We start from the raw sequence: 24,094 nt of genomic DNA, 5'->3' as shown, positions 1-24,094 counted from the left end.
GAAGAGAAGAGAAGAGAAGAGAAGAGAAGAGAAGAGAAGAGAAGAGAACTCAATGCAAACTTTATTTACAGAAAAAGTAGGGACACTTGCTCCCATAGTGAGATCCTTCAAACAGACTCTTCATTCACCACACAAAGAAAAGAGCAGCTGTTCAAATAGTTATCAGAGACAGTGCCTTTCACAAAACATGGAGAATAGGCCCATTATAACTACAACCATCCCAGAAGGCTGCAATAGAGGAGAAATCTGTGGAATTACCTCTGTTGTCCCGGCAGTGTCCGGTGTAGAATGTCTCTCTGCGTAGGATGATTTCTTGAGCAATGATCCCATAGCTGTATACATCACCCTTCTGAGATACATCGGCGTGACGGAGATGCTCAGGAGCTGTCCATAGGTCTGAAGATCCAGATGGCAATAGGGGATGGTGTAAAGGGGAAAGGGAGAGAAGTCATTAAAACAAGGGTGATCCTTCTCAGAGCATCCACTGGCTATAAGGATATTTCCTTTTACTCTTTTCATATCCAATCCAGAACCCACTGGTATTGCGTATTTCTTATTTCAGMATTTTTCTCAAGAACCTGACATCAATTCAGGTTCGATAAATCTCTGATGCAGTTTTCACTTTTCTGGGATTTGTTGACCCTTGTAATTTCCTCTATAGGTGCAGATGCTTACACCTTCAGAAAAGTTATGCTTATTGGCAAAGAACTTGCTTTCCTTAGTGACATTTCACAGGCTTCTTAGAAATAGCCTATGTATCTGTATAAGACCRAGAAATGCCAGTGCTATAATAAAAAAAAAACCCTGAGCCATAAATTATTGAACTAGGAGATGCAAGGAGTTTTTTATACATGCTGTTTGATGAAAAGACTGCAATATTTCCCAATGGCCTTGATATCATGAAGCTATTGAGATAATCCTCAAGTGCTTTTGAGCCTGACACAGTATTACCTGCTCGTAACTACTTGCTTTCTACAGAAATGATTAATCTGTATTTCTAGTGCAATGTACCACTGTACCTCAAAACCAGAATGCTGCCATGGTATAACAGTTGTGACATGGTGGTGACAAACCACAACAGTGACCTGAGCACAATGATCCTGAAGACAATGTTACGATATCAGGCTGCAACATCCAGCCACAATGAATCTGTAGATCTCTTGTGAAACTGTTTTCTTGAGGGAAATAGACTGAGTAGCCAGAAATTTTGAGGCTGCTTATAAGCAATAAAAGATGAAAAATACATTACAGTGTAATAATAATAATAATAATAATACAGCATCAAATAAGAAATTTGTAAAATGAAGAATAAATAGAACATTTACATTCAATGCTCTTTTCTTAGTCCTTTTAAATATTCTTATTGCTACTCATGAATATGTTTGTCTGAATGTAAAAATCTTCTCTAAACTAGTTGCAACCAATTTATTTTCAGATCATATGCTGCAGTTACAGCACAGTGCTGTGGTTATTATACCACAAGCTCTACTCTACAGATACATATGACATAATTTCACTCATCTTCTCACTCCAGATCGATTAAGCAGGAATAAATGAGAAGAAAGGACTATTTTACAGAAATATTCTATGAATGTGAGGTGAATAAAAATGTAAAGAAAAGCTATTAATATTATTCCAATTTCATTGAGCTTGTATTACTAGATTTGTGCCTAAGGGATGAAAAACAGAGTTATCACTGCATATCAATACAGATTTCCTCAAGGATTATCAGAGTTCATGCCTGTTAATGTTTATATGATATCACAGAGCACTGTGGTTACACATGTGTCTGATCAATTATAAGATTTAGGGTAAATTAACTCCTTTTTTCACACTCTTCAGTATTACTGAAGAGTGCTGTTTGCATGAAGGACCTGGATACTGAAAGTTTTTCACTTCAGTCACAGGTGAAATATCTGTTTTTAAACTATAAGTTGAACATTCATCTTTACTTCCTTTTCATACTGCCTAATTTCTTTCTCTACCTGCTAGTAATTCTTTCATTATGTTATTTAAGTTAAAACAATATAGTGGATGCTATAATATGAATCAAATTTGCATTGTTTTGTACTGTGTGCAAGATGTAATTAGATCCTACGGRTCTATGAAGATAAGAAAATTCCATTGGGTTGGAAACCATAAGAGAGAGTCCAGTTGGGTATTTTTTTACCTTTCCTTGGAGGCAGAATTGAATTACAGCCAAAATCAGTGATCTTCACTACCATGCGATTGTCTACGACACAGTTTGTGGATTTGAGTCGACCATGGACCTCAGTTTTGCTTGAGTGCAGGTAAGACATTCCCTGTGGTTGACAATAAAAGAGAAAGAAAGCACAACTACATGTGAGACACTCAGATGTTACCAGAGTCAACAAAAATGTCAATATTAGCATAATATCTGTGCAAGTAATTAAATGTACTTCAGCTGCAATGGATATGCATAAATCACAACTCCCTTTCATATTATAATTTTACAAAGGAGATATCCTTTAAAAAGGATATATCCTTCCAAGATATTAAGAACAGTCAATGTTAAGAACTGAGGAAATGGATCATGTCATGGAAGGCCATCTTTCCTCTTAGTTAACAACAGTCTGACATAGCATCTTGAGTTTTGTCAATATTAGAACACAATTAAGCAACTAAGGAAATTTATTTCCTCTCACAAGTTTTAATTTCACTTGCAATAAATGTTTTTTTTGGTAAATTTCATATAGATTTCTTGGAATGTCACACAAAGAAGTGCTTCAAACTACATGTTCATCCAACGGGCACAATAGGTGTGAGAGGAATTGCTCCTTATGTCTGTTTTGTCTTTGAAGGTCACCACACACCAGAAATGCTATTTGAAACATTGCAGCAGATCCTCTTACTGCAAAGCAGAGGGCTAAAGAGTGGCCAATTTAGAGTGTTAGATGATGCACTAGGGCTCAGATCAGAYAGGGGATCAGACTAGACCAGAAACTAAAGAACTCTGCTGACTTGACTGTTTACAGTTTTCTCTGTACAGGTCCATACATACCAGCTATCCATGAGCTAAACATGAAGTGAGCATGAGGMCTGGCTGATGCAGTTTCATCTGTATTTCCTGAGATTCAGACTTCTGACTTACAACACACATAGGCATACAAAGACGTGTAGCTTTCCCCTTTTTACTCATCACCTCTGAAATTATCTGATTTAGTCTAAGACACTCAAACATGGAGCAATACATGAGAAGGGGTTAGCACTGAGGCACAGCAGGAAAAGAACACTATTAAGTGGTGTCAACTGAAGAAGGGAGTAGGTATGCTMATTTGTACCCTCTTGCTATTATTTATTCTGTTTCATCTCCCTTTTTTTAACTACTTAAACTCACACATACTCTGAGCCTACTGATGGTTGTTTTTCTTCCTAAAGTCCCCCTTACCTTGTGATCATTATCTCAAGTACAATCTATATCCTGTGGAAGCCAGAACAGGCATGTCATATCTGTTTAGTTTCTTCTCGGAATCATCTTCCACTTAGACTCCTACATGTATTGCTCATCCTTTTGTATAACTGGTAGACAGAATTTAATCAGGGTTACACAGCTCATGTGGTCATGAATATGTATGACATGCTGGGTTTTCTTTTCAATACTGGGTTACTCATAACTGGGAATGGATCAGCAAATGCTACAAGAGATCACCGAAACATGACCTGAGTCTTGGGCACAGCAGCTGTATGTCTGAGACACAAGCAGCCTGCAAAAGATGCACTCTCTGGAGAATGTTGTTGGATTGGTTATCCTGGACCTATCCAGACCATGCCAAATTTACAGAGATTGTGTGCATGCTATACCCAAGGAACATATTTCTTGATTCAGCAGCTTTTAGAATGCAGTTCAGATGACACTACCCAGGATGTTTTGCCTGTTTTGGGCCCTATTTCCTTCAGCTGCGTCTTCTTCCATCTCCTGCTTCCATTGGCCAGGAATTATTCCAATTGCTCCAGCAGAATTCAGCATTTAGTATCAGCATCAAATGACAGGAAAAGGTAATTCAGATTTCTTTATCCCAAGGCTTTCTTGTTAACAATTTCTGGAGGCAAAATCTTACAGGTGTACCTGATAAAATTTCCCTCTTTCCTTCCTGCTATCCTACGTACCTACCTGAAAACACAGAACCTACAAAGAACCCACAATGTGATTTTCAAAATTCATAATGACTTCCAGTACAATACTTTCAAATATTTGAGCATTCTTGCAACCTCTACTCTGGAGCTCTGAAGCTTTAGTTCTGACTGACAGTCCTTTTCTTGGCACAGTGCAAGAATATTACAATCCCTTGCACAATATCCTGCAGCAGCCACTTATTTAATAAATTGTATTGCAACAACAGTGTATGCACTAATAACTACAAGGCTTGATCACTGCAATTCCCTCTCAGCCTACCTTTCATCAGAGCTCTTTGGTCATATGTAGCCAAATCCATGTAGCTACAAGGTGGTGCCATCAATCCTAGAGACAGCTATGACAGCAAAAAAAAAAAAAAAAGGTCGGGGGGGAAGTAAATGGAGTAGATTTAGGGCTTCCCCTTTGGCCATCCCATCTTCTCTATTGAACTAGAGACTGCTCTAAGAATAGTCATCATCTGGATGTTCATACCAGGGAATACAAGTGATTCAACCTTTATTCAGAAAAAGATGCAGCAGCTTCTTGTGCCAGATGAAGAGCAGGTGCAATATGAGGACTGTGCATGATGGTAAAAGCAGAGTGTASGAAAGTGGTGGTGTGGAGAGGGAGAAGCATCTCAAAAGGAAGGCAAAGGAACTGCTGGAGCTGGTAATAGGCATTTTAACAGCCTGGAGAGCTGCAGTTGGACTTGGAAAGGATAGATACTGAGATGAGAGGAACTGGAGTTGAGAGGCCATGAAATTACTTCTGTAAATAAAGAAGCCATTCCAGTAAATACAGACAGGGTGACTGGAGGTTTAGAAGATATGGTTTTGAAAAAGCAATACAAGAATTTCATGGCAATGTCTAGGTCCCAGAAGCTTCACCACAGTATCAAGTCAAGGAATAGGAGAGGCTGGCAGATCATCCAAACTACAGTAGTTTTTTCTGATATTCCTAGGTAAYTACAAGTTTTCAGGAAGATTTTGTGAACCATCTCTACTAACAACTAATAATTCTCAGGAGCCATTCCACACAACYGATGCCATGTAGCAATCCATCCTCAGATGGTAGGTCCCCTTTACCAATGGTGCAGCAAATGACTGGCTGTGAAGTCTCAGTACCAATGCAGTCATGGGGCATTTGGTCATTCCCTTGAGAGGGACTGGAATTTCTCTGCCCTTGCAAACAGAGACAGTGCTAATCATTATTTTCTAAGGAAACATCTGAAGRTGAACTGCAATGGGTTAAAAAAGACTGGTTTCTTATATGCTATAAGGAGGAAGGGAAACTCCCCTGCTGCTATTTAAAATGAAACAATGCTGAACATTAACGGAACTTGAAAGTCATTAACAAGGCCAACAAACTGTGACAATTTGGATTAAGGGGGCTTTAATAAAGCACAAGATTTTCAATATCTCTTTAGAACAGACACAGTAGAGTCATTCATCGTGGAGACCAAATCTGAACTGATGCCTGCAGGGAAACAGGAGGACTGTCCAACTGCAAGCCAGAAACGGGAGGAGGAGAGCAGTTGAGCAMTAGCAAAAAGACAGAGGTGATTCTCTACATTACCTGTAGAGATATAATGAATTATTACACCTATGAATTATAAAGGGTCCTTACCTACCAGCTAAACAATTATAAGTCTGTAATGTAGAATAGAATTTCTTGTACTGTGCCTATTGATTTTTCCTACCATAAGGACCTAAAAGCAAAGATCTGTTGAAAGCAACTGAAAACCAGCCTTGGTTTCTGTACAAGATTAATTTCTTCCCTCTCAAACTGCTTAAAATGGATAGCTGCAGTGAGAAACTAGATTTTCKCACTGTGGTGAGAAAATCAGTATGGTACATAAATGTTCAGAAAAAGTTGATCCCATGTCTGGATACATATTAGAATAAATCTGTATTTTTTAAAAATACAGTTTTGCTTGGTATGCTTTACCTGGGACCACAAAGCAGTGTGTGTTGCAGAGCTTGTGACTGCATAAGCCCCAYTAATCAAAGCCACTGGTCAGCAGATTGTAACCCTCTGATCTTYGGGCCACTTTTCTTTGGCGTATACTTTATTTGTTTATTGATAAATAGCCCAAAACCAGTTCTGGTCCCTATTTCCTCCTTCAGTCTGAAAGCCAGTGGCTTCTCCTGCCTTGAATACCTGTCCCCAGAAGAGAAAAGAGTGGAAGGACATACAGCTCTAGGAAAGAAGGAGAAGACCTTGAGAACCTCAGAGGATCAGTTTTGCAAGACAGGACAGATTGATTAACATTGCACTGTCAGCAGTCCACTTACYTTGGCAATATCATACATGACGGAGATTTTAAATTCCCAGTCCATGAACGTGCCATCAGGGTAGGATATTTTATCATTTAAAACATCCTATCAAGAGATGATAAGGAAAAAGCAAAAGATGAGATATGGGCATCCAAATTGCATGCCTTTCAACCAGCAAGTTGTTTTTTTTTTAGAGAATACATGCACAAAACTTGACTCAAAAAATAGGGAATATGAAATATATATTAAGTTCACACAGAGCTAGAGAAGTGAGGACTCCAGAAAAATCTGTGCAATTAAAAATTGGTGAATTTCATCTTGAAAACAAGTCTTTAATAACACAAAAYAGCTGTGTTATTAATATCTGTGATCTCACTGTTTTTGATATCTTTTAGGATCACCACCTGAAGGAAAAATACCAGTGGGGAAAAAATCGCAGGTTTAGTACAATAGCGATATGAGAAAATGGTCAAGTTGTGCAAGAGGGAGAGGATTTTCTATGTTTTGTCTCACAGTCCATTTTCCTACTAATTCACTCCTATCCTTACAAGTTCAAAGTAAACTCTTGCTTTATCTTTGCCTGCCAGTCATTTACAGTTCTTTCAATCACTAAAACATCCATTGCTAAAAGTAAACTTCCACGAGTATGCCAGTTTACCAGAAAATAACTTAGACMGGGAACTGCTATTTTGCTGCCTTGCTGTGTGTTTCAGATACCACTGCTACCGATGACAGTCCTTGTATGATAGCAGAGGCAGAGACAATATATGCCCGCAGAAGAGCTGATGATTATCACTTCATGATTAGCACTGAGATAATATTGGTAGTAATAAACCATAAGTCTTTCCATAACTTTTTCCAGTAGCAATTTACCATTTCTTTTTAGAAACAAAAATTAAGGGTTGTTGTCCTTTATCATACAGAACCTGCCATTTTTCTTCCTTACTAACATGGAACATATTCTTTTTTCTATCCTTGCACACTCTGTGGTATACAAGCACATCAGCAGAGACAACAACTACAGCTTGGAAAACGAAGAGAAAGTTATATTCCATATGCTTCCAACAGGGGACACAATACSAATACTGGTGGTTGCTGTGGCCTGAGCCTGTACTTTTCCTTGCCTCCACCTGACCTCATCCTCTTGCTGCTGAGAACCATCAAAATGACACAGCAGCACCTGGGGAGGGATGGAGAGAACCAAGCAAYGGAGAGGAAACTTACAGTCAGAAACCTGCCACCACTTGCTCAGTCCATGGCTCCTGCATGAGGGCCAAAGAAATAACGATGGGGATTTTTCTTTCTTACTTTGAAATCTGATAATTTGAGGGTTGAAGGAGACCTTTAAAATTCTTTACCCGCAGAGAACCTCTTTCGCAGTACTCAATCACCCCAAAGATCATCGTGTCTATCTTCACAGTGCCATAGAACTTCGTCAGGTTGTAATAGTCAATCTGTAGGAGCTAGAGCAGAAACATTTCACCTGCTTTTAAAAGTGATAATTTTTAGTACAGAAATGCAGGTCATGGATATTTGTGTGACATAGCTTTTTATCTCATGCCCTGATAAGATGTATGAGTTTCCCTCAAACCAGAGTGTACTGAGTGCATTGTGCACTGAGTGAAGTACTTGAAGACATTTGCATTCCAGATCCTTCTGGATTAGGGAGATAWGAGTGCCTGCTGTTGGATACTGCAACTTAATTCCAGAGCATACTATAGTATCTATTATTGCCTCTCTAACAAACCTCCCAGCTGACCAGAACAGTCATTATGAGTGACAGAATGTTGTGAATCAGTCAGTAAATGGGCAAGTAATAAAAATTTAATGATGCTGCATGATATTATGGACTTTGTCCATTTAAATAGACAACTGTAGTTTACTTTGATGTATTTTTGGTTTATTGAATTCACAATATAGCAGTGTTGTATAAAAGGAAAACCATTCAAAAAAAGATGCACTACTGCAGCCAAATTAATCTCCCATGTTGAAAGAGTCTGTATGCAGAAGTCAGCAGAGAGTAACTTATATTTAAAGAGCCTGCATTTGGCATTCAATAATAAGATCTAACTACAACATTGTGCAACTGATGAATTAGCATGATGTGAGCCAAAAGAGTGCAGTCCCTTTTAGCATCAGCTATAAAAATTGATTTAGTAAGGCCATATGACAGTGCATGAATYACTTAATTCATCCTCAGTTTGACTGACACACAATTCAGACTCTGAAGTGTGATGAGATCACATAACAAAGATAAAGTTCATCAAGCCATATCCTTTGAGGAACTCATTACCTGTTCACCTCACACACATGCACAAGCATATGGTTGTTGGAGTTGCAGTGGAAAGCAATGACTTCCCTCATAGACTCCACCCCACCCTGCTGTGTCCAGTTCCTATGTGCAACAGTTACCTTGTTCAGTTCTATTTTTTGCTTCTCTGAGAAATTACCATCACTGTTTTTGAAATCTTTTAGAATCACCACCTGAAGGAAAAATACCAGTGGAGAAAAAATTACAGGTTTAGTACAATAGCAATTCATCTTTCTTTTTGAATAAATGTCCATACAAAGAAATACTTCAGAAACACCTGCCTACTGCTTCACTGTTGGAGTTTCAGTTAATCAGCTAATAAGTACTGGAGTTATATTTTCTTCAAAGGATTTACATCTATCAATTATGCAAATTTTAGCTCAACAAGAATATACCTCTGTCTACTGAATGCACAAGAATTGCTATGTAAATGGCCYGTCATCCATTAACCTACTCATCTCTTCAGCACCAAAACATACCAGATTTCTGGTCCCTGTGTTTATGCTTCTGTGCTCCTGAGCTAGGGGTTCATGGAGTCTAATATTTAGCCTTCTGTCAGCAAACAAAACTGATAGGGAACAAACAGCTCACTCCTTCCATAAGAATAAACCATTTCTCAAGTTCAGGAGAGGTGGAATGATCTCCTCCCGAAAAATGCCCTCTTAAAAGTAAGGAAGCAAACATGGACATTGCAGTCAGGTTACCTTCTTGTCATATTTGCCCTGGCGCAGTCTCTGGGTGTTGTCACGCCTCTTATCTTCATCAATCTGAGAACAAAGAAGAATAATTAACTTGCAATTATCACCTACTCCCCACATGACAGGTCAAGAGAGATAAGTAATGTTTGTGTGCACCACACAGAGAAGCATAAGCCTCTCTCTCTAGGGAGGGTCACTACATGCCACAGAAAGTGTGGGACATCAGTGCCACTCCCAGGCCCTCCACCTGCTGTCTTCATATGGCTGGGCACTACAGAGGCATAACAAAGCGCTGTGAAATAATTTGTAACAGAGTCTGGAATTCAATACGCAGCCCATTCCCCCATCGTGAACTTTACTGATGGGAACAGGTATATTCTATTAGGGAGCAAAGATGGGGAATAATCTCTTTTTCTTCAATGCAGTAAGCGCGGGTTAAACAATTTAAAAAAAAAAAAAAAAAAAAGTTAACAGATCCTAGTCCTTCCAGAGCGATAGGGTGTTTTAGTGAAAACATGTCAAAAGCCCAGCACTGATAGAATCCAAGACCAGCTTTGGGCAGTGTGCTTCTCTTACCTTCAAACTAATATGATTTGTCTCACTGGTCTCCAGAGGCAAGATTTCCTCAGGTGGTATATGGGACCATTTCTTCCACCGGCGCTCATTATCTCTCCTGTACTTCCTGAGGAACAAGAGAAGTCTTTCGGAATATCCTCCCAGTGAACCGAAACCCACAACAGGAGATTAGGACAGGGAAGCATCTAGTGTCAGGATGACACAAGGATGGTGTGTCAGGTTGACAAGACTTGAGCACAAGCCCTGTGGCTCTCATCCAGCTTCCCAGTTTGAGGATACTCTCAATTCCCCTAGCTTTAGGGGAAATTTAGGAATTTAGCTTTAGGAAAGCCTAAATGCTCATTCATTTCTGTAGCAGAACAGAACAGATTTAGCAGAACAACTGCTAGGCAATTGCTGGTGTCTCAGGGGTGGCCAGAAGAATTTAAAGCATAAAAGGCTATCYGGATTTTATATAATTTTCTCCTTCATGTTATTGCAAATACTCAGAAGAGAGGTCCTACAAACAAATGCAAGCCAAAGGAAGCCATTAAGAGTGGATAGTAAGAACTGGTGTGAATACAATGCCAGGAGAAGAGGTAACAACGGTGTTGAGATGAGATGCCTTTTTGTGGGTGTCCCTTGTATTCAGCACCTTTTGTAAAAATGACAGAAGAGTCCTTAGAGGGGAGAAAGAAACAGCTGTCTCCCCAGCAGAAATTCAGAGGAAGCACTCTCTTGTCTTTGGAAATCGCTACAAGACAGCTAGTGCTCATCAAATTACGTCCTTCCTTGTGAAAGTCCTTATTCTACTAAAAAGCCCACAGGACTGAGTGGAGAGTCAGGAGACTCCTAACAAACTGATGGCTGCTGGCAAGTACTTCAAATGGCAGAACCCATACTATCGACTAATAACACAACTATTCCCTTTTCAGTACATTCTTAGCATGTAATTGGATAAGAAAGGGATGACCAACAATTGCAGTAAGAATTGTCTTTCTCAGTTCTGTCTTGTAAGGTGTGTGTGTGTGTGTGTGTGTGTTAGGATGACTACAGTTCAAACTGGTATCAGCTGGTAATTAAAAACATATCAAACTAAATTAAATCTACTAAGTCTAATATTTAGTTAGATGTTTTTCAGGACTTAGACTTTTTACTTTGCAGTCAGAACTACACAGGTAGTTGTGGAACAGTTCAAGTGTCCTAGAAACTTGGGAGATAAAGAAGGAATAATGAGGCATTTTGTTGATTTTCATAGAAATTTCTTTTCTCCTTTGCTTCTTAGGGGACAATCATTGATAGCAATTATATTTGAGAAGTTTGGTATTATTTTGACATTAAAAGCGCAGGTTTTATTCTAAAAATTCTCAGAAATCTCTTCTATATTTGATGCTTGGAAATATTACAATAATATGTATACAATAATCATCTAATCATCTAAAGAGAATCTTTCAATTCTATGCATCTGCAAATATGGAAAAATATGAAATCTTTTACAAGTTCATATTTTTATTTATTCATTTTCATAGGCATTGCAAACTTTACTGTCTGTTTATATGTTAGTGCTTAGATGTGACAATGATTAGCTCCTACAAATCTTGAGTACAATTGGATGTGTAAGAGTTGTATATCTTTATCTTTGATTTTTCCCTTGCTTTAGTTAACAAGGCAGATTGGTGTACTCAAGAGAGTCTGGGTAGCATCTGTTTCTAATAGTTTTCTTAAGATGTGATTTTCTTGTTTTCTGTGAAGTTCTCTGATATGTTACAAAGATATTGACTGAAAATGGATGCACAGGCAAGATGATTTTTTTAAGACCATCATGTACTTAGGAAATGTGGTGGGATTTCTTCCATCAAAAAGAGGCATCARTGATTTCTAGTTCTGCTTTTTCCATAATAATAAAGCTGGACTATGTTACATGCATGAAATTCCAAGCTGTAAGAAAAATTTTTATGCAGGGCATTAGACTGAGTTGAAGGAATGGATCCATGCAATGAAAACATCAAAACCTCACAGTGTTTTGACTCCTACAGTGACTCAAAAAATATACCACCTTCTACATCAAACTTCTATGTCACCAGTATGTCGAAGAAATATAAGTAAATCCCAAGAAAGCTAAAGCTGGGTASTAAAGTGGAAAAATTCTGAAGATTGATCTGAGACTTATGTTTCTGTGTATGTATGAGAGCTTTTTAGCAGATGCAAGAACACTGAGCCTCACTCCATCTTCTCCCTTGATTATTTACCTGTCATAACAACACTATGGGTACAAGCATTACTTGGCTAAAGAGTTCATGCTAGGGGCAACCACAGAGGTATGTAAGACAAGGTAAGCTAATCAATGGCTCTTCAAGGAGAGATCAAAGGCATTGTCCTAGTTGGAAAACTGTTCAAGGACAAACAAACAGAAAGTCAAAGGAGTTTGTACCTTAGAATCAGCAAAGAGATGATCAGAACCAGAATCACAATTCCTGTGAGCGTAAAGACAGCAATAGTCAAGACATGTGGGCCTGCAGAAAAGAAAAAATGAAAGATAAACACACCTGACAGAGGATGCTGAAAAACAATATTGCATTTAAGAAATTACAYTCACACACACACACATGCCAATCACAGTAGTTGACCAAGCATACTTTTTGGTCACATCCAAACTGAGAGGCTTTGGTAATGTCCACCACTGCCTTGGGATGACACACACTTGTCTCTTTTAATGCAGGATGAAGCATGACCAGAGCAGTGCAGTTTTACATCCTCACCCGAGGCATGAACAATCTGTAGGAACACCCAGGCAGTGGTGCTACTGAGTGGACTGTACCCTTYAGTAGGAAATTAATATGATATAGAGTGAAATTAATCTGGTGGCAGCACAAAGCCAGTTAAGCGTCCTCGGAAGCTGCCAGCTGCCAATCAGTTTGAAAATCACCTTGTTTGGCCATCTGAAGACTTAGACCCAAAAACCACAGAGCACACAAGGGTTCTAATCCTGAGCAGGCAGACAGGATGAACAAGGCTGGGAACTGACTAAGGTTTTAATTTTGCATGTCTTACTGTGGAAGAGCAAACAGAAGCCTGTCTTGTGTCTGTTCTTGGAGCTTGGGGGTACTGGGAAGGAAAGYTGGCAGCCACCAACTTCCTTTGAAGAGCAACAGGCCATTATCACATAGCTTCAGCTGGTGATTGCATGTCTAGAGTGTATCTACCTTACTGAGCAAGTGTCTTAGGAAAAAAAAGGCTGAGGAGAACCCAGTTTTGCAGATTGCCATGTTGATTAAGGACAGTAAAAGGGCTGAGCTATTCAGCCTTACTGAGGCTAATACACTTCTCTCTGTGCCCAGGAACAGAAATGAAGGCACACAGAAAAGATTATCAAGTATAAAAATGAATAAATAAATAAAAASAAAATTCACACACACTAGGCTGCCTTCAAAATCAAGCAGCAACTGAGAAGGGATTTTCATAATACCAATTTTTTTGCCTGCATCTGAGGTAGAATTCAGTTTATTAACTCCTCTGGATTTCGGACCCAGATTTCTGCTTTGATTTTTCTTGTTCGGGGTATCACACCTCCCCACCTTCTTTCAGAATGTTCATTGGTGTCAGAGCCTCACAGTAATTTAATATTAGTCTGACGCTCTCTACTGAAAACCATCAGTACTACCACTTTCCTCTGCAAGTTAAGTCATGACTAWAAAATAAGAGGTGAGACTGTGTAAAGACATTTTGTGCAAAAATTCCCTAAAACTTAAGGTTTATGAATTGTGGCTTACAGTTTAACAATGAACAGATCAGAGTTCCACATGGAAGCACTATGGGACTGTAATATCCTTTTCCTGACGTTCTGCTACCACCTTCTGGCTCTTAGTATTACAACATGCAGAGAGAGAATGCATTGCAAATTAACTGGTCCTCTGGAACCARAAACGTTTGTGTATTGAAGACTGATCTTACCCGAGTTTAGAATGACAATTAAAAGTCTCTGAATAAGGGGAAAATGTGGATGAACCCCTCTTTTTTTTTCACGGAATACTAGGAGGAAAGTAGGCAGCAGAACTGAGTCAGCTGCTTTCACTCAGAGTTTAGGAAGAAGCATGGCTCTGGTTGTCTGCTCTGTTCACCTCCATGAAGGAAAAATATTTCAGATACTAAAGTTTAGATTGGCTTTAGCAAGGCACAGTGATTGCTTAAATTTTAACCATTCTCCTTTTGGGAGGGGATATATTTATTTAGAGTCACATTGAAGGAGCATTTWTTTTTTTTTTAAATGAGAAAACAAAATAACCAAGTGCCTTTGGGAGGCAGTTTTACTTTAGTGTGGCTTGGCCACAGTTTCAGGTTTTACTTAAGCATAGATGTTAAGCTACTGACATTTATAGACCACTGGCTTTCTGCAACTCCCATTTTTCTTTTCCCCTGTGCAGCAGCTTCAGACACGGACATACTGAAGGGAATATTTGAAAGATACAGTGATCCACTGACAAAATGGCACATTGTGGGGCCCCAACGGATGAACGAGAATGGGACCAGAGCAACACAGAGAAGACAAGGAGCCAGAAAGCAGAGCTCAGGGAGCTGGTGCAGGGAGACTGTGGCTGCTGTGTGCAGTGTTGCTGTCTGCACAGGCAGGACTCACAGTCATACCAAGAGAGCCTAGGGATGAAAAATGRAAGCTCCACTGAAATCCCTTGGCTCTTCCTACAACTGTCTAACTGAAGTATCAAAGCTGCTGTCTCCTGGTGGCTCCCATGGATCTGTAGCAATGAACCACTACTCCTCCCTCTTTTATGAGGGATAAGGACTAATTTGAGGGCATCTGATTATTGAGGAATAAAAATGTTTGAATCCATTTTACCACCTTACTGTGAATRGACTCTTAGTTAGTAGAAGGTGTTTATCTCTCCAGTTATGCCTTGCCTATTCCCTAGCAGAGCCTTGCAGCACTGCAAATTAATAGGACACCTTCAGCCAAGACTTTTAACAGCAGCATCCCTGGATTCTCACTGATGGGATAGCTCAGGTAAACACTAACCTGCTGTGCACAAACCCTTGCGATTAATGCCACTGCAATAATTTTTATTCTGCATATTATCCCCTGAAGCATATGCCCTTCCATTGCCAATCACCACGTGACAGCAGTCTTAAAGGAGGAAACAATCTGAGTCTGATCAGACTGACAAGGCTGTATCTGCTGTGCTGAATAACAAAGGGCTTCATCCATTCTATCCAGGAGTCTGCAAAAACTCAAAAGGAAAGGAGGTGGTGATTTCTGGGATTTTAGATTTAAAGTGCGGATGTAAACAGAGCCATAACCTAGCCATTTCCCCAGTCTTTCTTCAAAGAGTCAGCTCTTMTCAGAGACTCCTCCAGAAAAGCACCCTGAATCTGCACAGTGCTCTGTCCTGTCCCCAGCACCCTACAAGGATAAAGAGGCAAGCAGAAAACACCATGCTTCATCAGAGATACAGAAATGCAGAGTCAGACAACTCACCACAACCTTAACTCTGCTACTTTTCTGGAACAATCTTTCAAGCAATTCACACCACCACCATCTTCTAGTGAAGATTATTTGTTTGGGGGTGACTTCTCGTGAAACACCCCATGTACCATCACAGTACAGTACTGAGTTTACAAGACACTTAGTATCAGTGTCTAAATAGAAATAAAGGTTTCAAAATGGAATGGATGCAGAGAACATGGGGGGAAGAGGCAGGAGAAGGAAAGATGCTGTTCTGCACCCAACACCTGGGATCACTGGCTGGGGGCAGCRTGAAGGTAGCATGCTGGATAACACAGCAGGTGGATCTCTATGTGACTTGTGTCCAAGGAAGAGATAGGTGGTAGGTTTAATGGGTGTCTCACCAGTGCCTGGAGTATCACTGGGCAGCTTGTGGTTCTTCCAGATGAAATCCGGATTGTTAGTCGCTTCATGTGTCTCGTTGGTTTGAGTGTTGAAATACAGAAGAGGTTTGAACTATGGATGTAGAAGGGAAGAAATGCAGTCAGCAGCTGTGTTCTCCCTCTTTTGTCCCTTGCTTCAGAGTGCCCAAAGTGAAAATAATCTTCCTGCTACAAAGGTGCATATATCAGTGTAGCCACATGTTCTGCTGCCATATTCTTTCTCATTCCTCCCCTCTCTGAAAATAAAAGTACCAATCCCACAAAATACCAGCTGCACTTCACTTACTGAATCACCAGATTACATCAATCCTGTCAGTCTTCAGCACACCTCACATGACCCCCTTTTGGCATGCACAGCATGCCTTGGCACWCCACCACTCCTGCTGTAGTTATTTTCATCACTCTTATGCAATAGTACAGGGCATTTTGTTTCTCCTTTCATATATAAGGTCGAACAGTTGCACCCTGGACATACGTACGTAATTTGCAGTCTGTGATGTGTACAGCAGGGTCAGATTTGTATCAATGTCTCCAAACTCATCTAGAGTCACAGGACCCAGTATACCTGAAGACACAAGGAATTAATCAGAGGGCTTGCATTTTCAGAAACACAAATATGGGGCAGGAATGATGGGATAAATAAAAGGATTTCTCATACTCAGGATACTTCTTCCTGTACTTGCTAGATATGTATCAGCTCAATGTGGCACTACTTCCCTTTTAATAGCACAAGTACATTTTCTCTACAAAAACCAATAAAATGTGTTGAACTGAATGCAATGAAGAGGAAAGTCTCCCTCTAGCTATAGGAAAATATAATTGTCAGGGTTCTTCAGCATACCAAGAACGTGGGAATCACCTCCCTTGAAGAGACCATTTAAGAAGTGAGAAGCTAAATAGGCTTTTTCTACCTGCAATTTGACTCTATCAGCAATAAAGGAAATGCAAGGATACTTTAATTCCCTTTACTCTTTTGAAAGCTCTAATAATACTGTTTCAACCATGTTCTTTTTGCTTTTAGCATCCTATCTCTGTATGTCAGCAAATGTGTACATTGAGAAATTGCCTGTGTAGCACATTCCAAGGATTTTAAGGTGGAACTTCMCAAATTCCTCAGCACAGTTTGACTTTGTCCCCATGAAGGCAGCTGCCTCAAGAGCACAAGCTTATCCAATACCYGCCACTCCTGAAAGTCTCACCTTCTTTTTCCCTTTCTTTTCTCGCAGGAGGGTTTTTTGATCAGTTTCAGATTGTCCTGCTGCTGCTGTTGATGATAACATGTTTTACTTCTCCTAAATTCAGTATCTGCATTATTTTAACTCAGGGATTACCTTCTCCCTTTTCACCCCAAAAACTGATGCTAAATTTTTCATGATCCAGCTTCTTAATATCAAAATAATTATTGTACGAAATTCCTACTGCACCAGACTCCATCACAAGAATGAAGGTGACTTAACACCTATCGCTTTTACAATTTTTTTTTAAACAAAACCTATAAATTATGATGAGCATTACAGTGCTGTAGTTTGAATGRGTAAAAAAGTTTGTGCAACTTAACTTTCAAACTTAAACTGAAGAGATGAGTTTACTCATATTCAGAAAGGGATGCTGTTTCCAGGAGGAATTAGTAAACTATATTTTGCTAGGTATGGGATACCATGGTTAAAGCAAAGATAAGTCTGCAACCTTTCCTATCTTAGGAAAATCTGGGAAACTTCTACACACACATTTGCTGAAAGTAGGTGGGACATACACACAAAACTTTCAGTCATCATTTTGTTACAGATCTCTGATGTGAAGCAACTGCTGGGACTATAYTCCCAGAGAGGTAATGTTTGCACTTCTTTGTGTAAGTCTTGCCTCTGCCCTTTTCCTAACAATTGAATTCTGTGATTTTAAGCCCATGGCTTACAAAACAAAAGTCCACCAGTACTAGACAACCTGTGAGAAGAGCAAAAAAGTTGACTAAGAATAGCCAACCCTCTGCCAGCTGGTCTACGTCCACACTGCAGAYACCCAGGCCTACATGGCTTTGTAAAGTGGAAAAGGCTGAAAYTACTTTATTAAAGCTTTGCCAGCTGACTTCGGAGTAATTTTGAACATCAAATACTGAAGATAATATTCTTGTAAAAATTATATACAAAGAAAAAAGACTGGGAATGAAACTCATTGAAGGGCTTGGACTTGTTTGGTGTAGAAGTGATTTATCCTAAGAGTCACTTTAAAGGGTCACCTCTTTAAAATCAATTTTTTTCCCCTCATCAATTTAGTGAACCCTGCAYAGGATCATAGGTTTTTTTTACCTTCAAAAGTGGTATTTCGGAATTCATTGATTAAACTGAGAGGTGACACTGGGCTCTGGGAGATGACAAATTTCTTGAGACTATGTCCAAACAGCAACACTGCATTAAAATAGCCAGCAAGAAAGTCATCTTCCATCTAGAACAAAAGAAGATAAACAATGACTGTTTGAGAATTCATGTTTCTGCCATAAAACTACAATAACTTTGATTGCCTCCATTTGACCGAAATTCAGCATGGAAGACCAGAATCTGCTGAACACTGAGTGAGTACATGGCCAATACCACATCAGTGTTCTCACTTTGAAAAAGAAAGGTAAACAAAATATGTTTTTGATGTATAAAGACAGAATGGTGCTGAAAACTTAAAAGAGGCCAATGTAAAGGTCTGGCACACTGATCCTGGTGCAAAGGACTCCAGAAATCCTAATCTGTAGGTTCTTGGCAGTTCTGCRTTGCTCAGTATATCCCAAAGACCCTGGCTTTGGATTAGAGCTTCTGTGCAGCTAATTCAGTGTTGTGCCAGCAAATTTAGGCTTCCAGGTGGCCACAGCTCAGGGCTAAGGAGCTGTGCCAGAATTACCAGCAGCCTGCCATAGACCTGGCACCCAAAAAGCATTAAGCCTAGGCTGGGGGGTTAAGAAGCCCTGTAAATCCAGCCAGAAGCTTCAGGCTGCCTGAACTGGAGAACTGGAGCTCAAAACTACAAATCCTGAGAGGAACTCTACATGAAGGACCTGGTTCCTGGGCAGATGGCAGGAGTATCAGTTTCACTAAACAGACACAGCATTTCCATAGCTTCTACTTTTCTAAGTATTTTTTTTTAAATACTTTTTTCCTACAGAAGAGAATGGTTCCTGTTTTTGAAGTTTATCTGGAAAGCTATCGGACAGAAACTTCAATGGTTATCATCTCTTAGACRTATCTGCACAGAAACATTAGTCAACAATTATTCATTCTGAACTTTCCATGCTCGTATTTCAATTACACAGAGCTCTTTCTTGAGTGATGCCTTGCAGCTACAWGTAAGATTGTCAGTCACTCAGATGCAGACTTGGAAAATCACRTGCCTATAAGTCTCCCTCATGCCCCGCGAATATGACATTCACAGAACAAATTAAAAGCTTGAGCTGAACTTCCCAAAGCAGGAATATGACAGTCTGCATATTTGCCTTATGATGCTACATTTTTACATCATTACATCAGGACAAAATGTCATCCTGCAATAAAATAAGGAAACATAAGCTTAGAAGCATGACAGGGGATGATTACAGCTGCATTTTTAGTTTTCATTTCCTAGTACATGAACATGAATGAACTGCATGCAATAATCAGATATAAAATAGTGTTCTTACTAGGATGTTGTCCTCCATCTCTATGTAGTCTCTAATTACAGTATTGTAGCTGTAATTAGCTGGTGGCAGAGTCAGGACAAGTACGTTGTGCATGTAATCAGCTGAGATGTTCTTCTTGAAGTACACGTTACTGCAAAGCAAAGCACAGGAATACCACAAACACTGAACAAGAGGTCACTGGTGTCCATGACAGAATCCCTCACCTGTCCCCAAAAGCACAGTTATTTAATGGTTAAAACAATTTTTCTAAAAATAAAATTCCATCATGCCTACAACTCTGTACATGGTTCATTTCCTGATGCCAGCTTTTGTGCTCAAAGATATTAAAAGGTATCATCAACCAGATCTGGCAATCTGACACTCAAAAGCTGTTGTGAATTACTGTTATTATCGCAACTGTTTTCTGTCATGTTTATTTCMTATTTTTTTCAAGCAGAGTTAATATTTATTAAAACTCAGATTCTCCTTGGAATCCACAATACTGCAATCACAGTTTCTTCATGTTACTGCACCTATTTCTGAGCTCTTCTGCATTCTTTTTGCTTGTTCCTGTAATTTTGATATTTCCTGATAGAATTAAGCACAACAGGAGTTGCACTAAAAGCATTTAACAGTAGGGCATGAAACAATCACTGAGGTGCAGAGAGCAGATTATTGATTTATTTGTTTGATTCAATGAGATAGGGAAATCAGAGGAAACTGTGTCAACTTGAAAACTGATAAAACAAGCAGAAGATGCAGCTTTCAGGTATCTTTGGTTTCATCACCCTGACAGACCATACGGAAGTGCTTCACAAACTGGCCACCACCAGATTCACATGTTAAAGAGGAATTTAGCAACAGATATTAGTGTCACCTGGCAGCACCTGTCATTGCTATGGCTAGATGATAAAAAGAAAATAACTCATGAGCTTTCTCTCATTATTCATGTTTGAGCCTCTTTATTTTTTCAGCCAGTACTGTAATTAAGACTTTTTGGAGACCACAGGCTCTTCTCCGGGGCCATCTGATTAGATTCTGACACCAGAGCCCTGTCCCTGCCTYTCCCTGAACCTTCTGACTTTTACATTGCACTTTTCACCCTAAAGAATTTCAAAATGTTTTTCATCCAGGCTTGGACTGAACTAGCCAGCTGAAAAGGAAACTTCATTAGACTCCACCAGACTGGATAATCCTCCAGCATCCCACCTTTCTTGAAGAAGGCCTAAAGACTGTGTTTGTATCCAGCCTGCCAGATAGCTCAGAGGTGAAGAAAATTAAAATCTACCACTATGTCAGAGGAACTTGAGTCCTGGAGAAGCACAGGACTTCGCCTGCYCTTCCTTCTACAGCTTGGATTTTCATCTAATACTTCTGTCTGCATTTTTTTTTTTTTTTTTAAGAAGAGTAACATGATTTGAGATACTCAGCAAAATAAAGGGTATGTAGAAAGTTTAAGAAGGGCAGCACATAAAACAGCCTGAAGCAGCTGGATATTTCACAAGGATGCCTATCACAGCAAAGAAWCCCCTAATCACCCTAACCTGTTGTAATGCAACAAGTATACATGCAATACAAGTACATTAAAGCACTCACATATACAGTTCCCACTGTGCATTTGCAAAGCAACAGGAATTGAGGCCTATTTCCGCAGAAAAAGCAACTGGGGATTCCTAGAGCCTGAACAATATTGTGGAATGCCAAATGATCTTAGAGGCACTTCTGAAAAATAAATACAGGGAACCTGATAGTGTACAGTAACAGAGAAGATCCTGTTAGAACCTGGACCACTGGATCCAGTTTGTGTCMAAAGTTTAAATCTCTGAAGTCATTAACCCAGAGATTCTCAAAASTCTCCTGTTATGCTCAGCTTTAGACATGAGGGCTGGGAAGTCCCACTGGCCCTAGAAGTTCATGGAATCTTTTTGCTAGACCAACAGTGAAGTAGCATCAAGACATGGGCACACATTTGCCTTATCATCCATCCATCCATCCATCCATCCATCCATCCATCCATCCATCCATCCATCTCATTACACTACCAGCAATTAACTTTCTCCCGACTGTGACTTCCTAAGGCAACTGGAGCTATTTCCAAAAAACACCCAGTTTAGATATAGATGTGAGCTGTGCTGCATCACTTAGGCTTAGGGTCAGAGATTAGCTCTCAGTCTTTCTATACAGCCAAGGCTTTTGAGGATACCTTTGGTAAGGCCAGTTTATATCAGATCTCTTCTATAAAGATTTTAGTAATTAGCAGTATTAAGAAGAAATTAAACAACACAAAACTTAAATCGTATACTAAGAAATTTCTCTGAGAAGTTATATTTCTGTGGTTATAAAGATGTTGAAGACATGGTTATTAAGTGCAAGAGTTATAAAGTGGGAGCACAGTTGTACCACCTAAATTCAAAAAATTGAATAAACGGAGTCTAGAAAAATATGCCATAAGTCATACTTGCATAATTGTCTGGTTTGGCAGAGTGTATGAAAAATGTACCATATCTCAAATGAGCCATATCTCATGACCATTCTGACTTTGGACWCTGTGCTTCTCTCATGGCTTCCAGCATTGAGGAGCCCACAGGACGATGTCAAACCTACCTGCTCTGTCACTGCTTTAAAAAAATATTATATGAACAAAAAGGGATTTTGTAGATGGTGTGCCATGAATTAAACACTAAGCACCTTACATAAATGGCAAGACATGAGGAAAGATAGCAAYAGAAACATTTTGTGGAAGAGCATTTCTTCAACAAAACAGTTCCACTCAGACTATTTCCGTTATCTGTATCCGTCAGCAAATTGCAGAGAAAAGAAGAAAAGCAAAGGTGATACTTTACTTAAAGAGATCTATCAGGATGATGACGATGTCATTATCCACCTTCTCCGTCCCTAGGTCTGTGCTGACGTCCTCTGGAGAGCCACACATGATGATCACTACAGAATGGGCAAAAATGGAGACACTGGTGAGAGGTACAGATAAGAAGAGGATGTTTGCCTGTTCCCCCATGTTTGAGTAGCAGGAAGTAGAGCARCTCTGGGCCATGACACATTATCTGTGCAGTACTGGGGCCTAGGCACCGAGCTACAGCCTTTCTGCAGTAAAACCAGGATATCTGAGGGGAAATGGTAAAAGGTCCTTTAGCACCTGCACCATTTAATTCTCTGATTGCACCAGAGAACTACCATWATCTCACTCAAATAAGCATATTAGGAGCTGTGGTCCCGTAACAGTTAYTGACTATGAACATTACGAGGTTAAATGGCATTCAAGTAATGGTTTCATTAGCTCACTTACTCTCCCAACTCGCTTGGCCAGGTGCTTAGCCTTAGGAGAAGATAAGTATTTATTAATTTATTTTTCTAGTTTAGGTTAATAATTTTCAGAGGTGCCCCTTGATGGCAAAATTAGGTCTATAAATGTACTGGGGCTGCAAATACATGAATGACAGAGAACTTGCAGTATCTATATTCTTGTAGTTATTTAAAGCCCCTTCTTAGGAGAAATTGTGATTCCTGGATTTCTGAATCTCTCACAAAAAGGAGCTTGTGCCTCAATGGAAAAATTTACCCCAAAAGCTCYGAAACCAGGACATTCCCCCATATTTTATGAGGATGAAGAGAGGAATCTAGGAATTTTGTGCCCTTTTATCTTTACATCCATGTAAAATGGTATATCTTTGTTTCCACCATTTCTGGTGAAAGGCTTTCCCTGTGTTCTAATTAATAGGTGGGTTTGATTTCCTTGGAAAAGCAACTCATTTGCAGGGACACTGCAGCCTCAACCTCTCCTTACCATTGCTTTTCCGGTTTGGATTTTTCACAGTTTTTTTAAGCAGCTCTGGGGTTCTTAAAATATCCTTGAACTTCAGTTTTTCAGAGAACTCTGTGATTCCAGCATCTAAAGCATTCATGTACCTGACACAAGGGAGCAAAGATATTGTCAGGAAATTGCTATCTCCTCACATTTTCCTAAATCAGCCACAGTGCAAGACAGGCTGAACTGAGCACACAAGAGTATTTATAAGACGGTATGAAACCTTTTCTGCAGCAATAAAAGTGAGAAAATCAATATATGGCATGAAAGATGCAGAAATTATTGGAAAGTCAACCAGAGGTATTTGAGCATGGTTGTACAAAGGATGGATTTGGAAAATGCAATGATGTAATAAACATTAACAATTAAGAAAAAAAAAATCAGGGATATGCAGGAAGTGAGACTAACAGGGAGGCAAAGCCAGGAAGCTCTGCTATTTAAGACATCAGTGATAATGTTAGAAGGCACATGTGAAGGTTCAAAGGAGTAAACAAGAACTACAGAAAGAACTGATTAAAAACCATAGGTGTACTCTTAGTGTGAGAGAAGCAAAGGAAGAAAAGCAGCAACAAAAAAAACGATACAGAGTCAGTTAAAACTTGAAGGGGAAAATGAGCTCAGCAAAAAAAAGCAAGTGAAAGTTTGTTAAAAGATTAAGGAAAAAACAGTCAGTTCCTGAATCCTATTCTGGCTTCAATATGTTGTTTCTGAGAAGAGATAYTCTGTCTGAAAAAGTTCAAGTTAAGTTTAGACCTAAAGTTAATGCA

General features: G+C 39.4%; 1 protein-coding gene across 1 annotated transcript in view; it reads right to left on the bottom strand.

The window, feature by feature from the left end:
• The window catches only part of GUCY2C (guanylate cyclase 2C), a 44,745-nt gene that overhangs the window by 13,979 nt on the left and 6,672 nt on the right, over nt 1-24,094 (bottom strand). Inside the window, exons 5-18 of the mRNA XM_057389484.1 lie at nt 23,307-23,428; nt 22,351-22,447; nt 19,529-19,658; nt 18,177-18,312; nt 16,353-16,438; nt 15,835-15,946; nt 12,407-12,488; nt 9,997-10,102; nt 9,427-9,489; nt 8,824-8,895; nt 7,770-7,874; nt 6,430-6,516; nt 2,171-2,303; nt 259-396 (exon numbers count right to left, since the gene is read on the bottom strand). Coding sequence (XP_057245467.1) covers nt 259-396; nt 2,171-2,303; nt 6,430-6,516; nt 7,770-7,874; nt 8,824-8,895; nt 9,427-9,489; nt 9,997-10,102; nt 12,407-12,488; nt 15,835-15,946; nt 16,353-16,438; nt 18,177-18,312; nt 19,529-19,658; nt 22,351-22,447; nt 23,307-23,428 — 1,469 coding nt within the window. The remainder of the gene's footprint in view (nt 1-258; nt 397-2,170; nt 2,304-6,429; nt 6,517-7,769; nt 7,875-8,823; nt 8,896-9,426; nt 9,490-9,996; nt 10,103-12,406; nt 12,489-15,834; nt 15,947-16,352; nt 16,439-18,176; nt 18,313-19,528; nt 19,659-22,350; nt 22,448-23,306; nt 23,429-24,094) is intronic.

The sequence above is a fragment of the Malurus melanocephalus genome, unplaced genomic scaffold, assembly GCF_030028575.1.
Source record: "Malurus melanocephalus ecotype Western Australia unplaced genomic scaffold, MMel_1.1 scaffold_17, whole genome shotgun sequence".
Taxonomy (NCBI): domain Eukaryota; kingdom Metazoa; phylum Chordata; class Aves; order Passeriformes; family Maluridae; genus Malurus; species Malurus melanocephalus.
The sequence above is the reverse complement of the archived record's forward strand: the minus strand, read 5'-3'. Positions and strand labels throughout refer to the sequence as shown.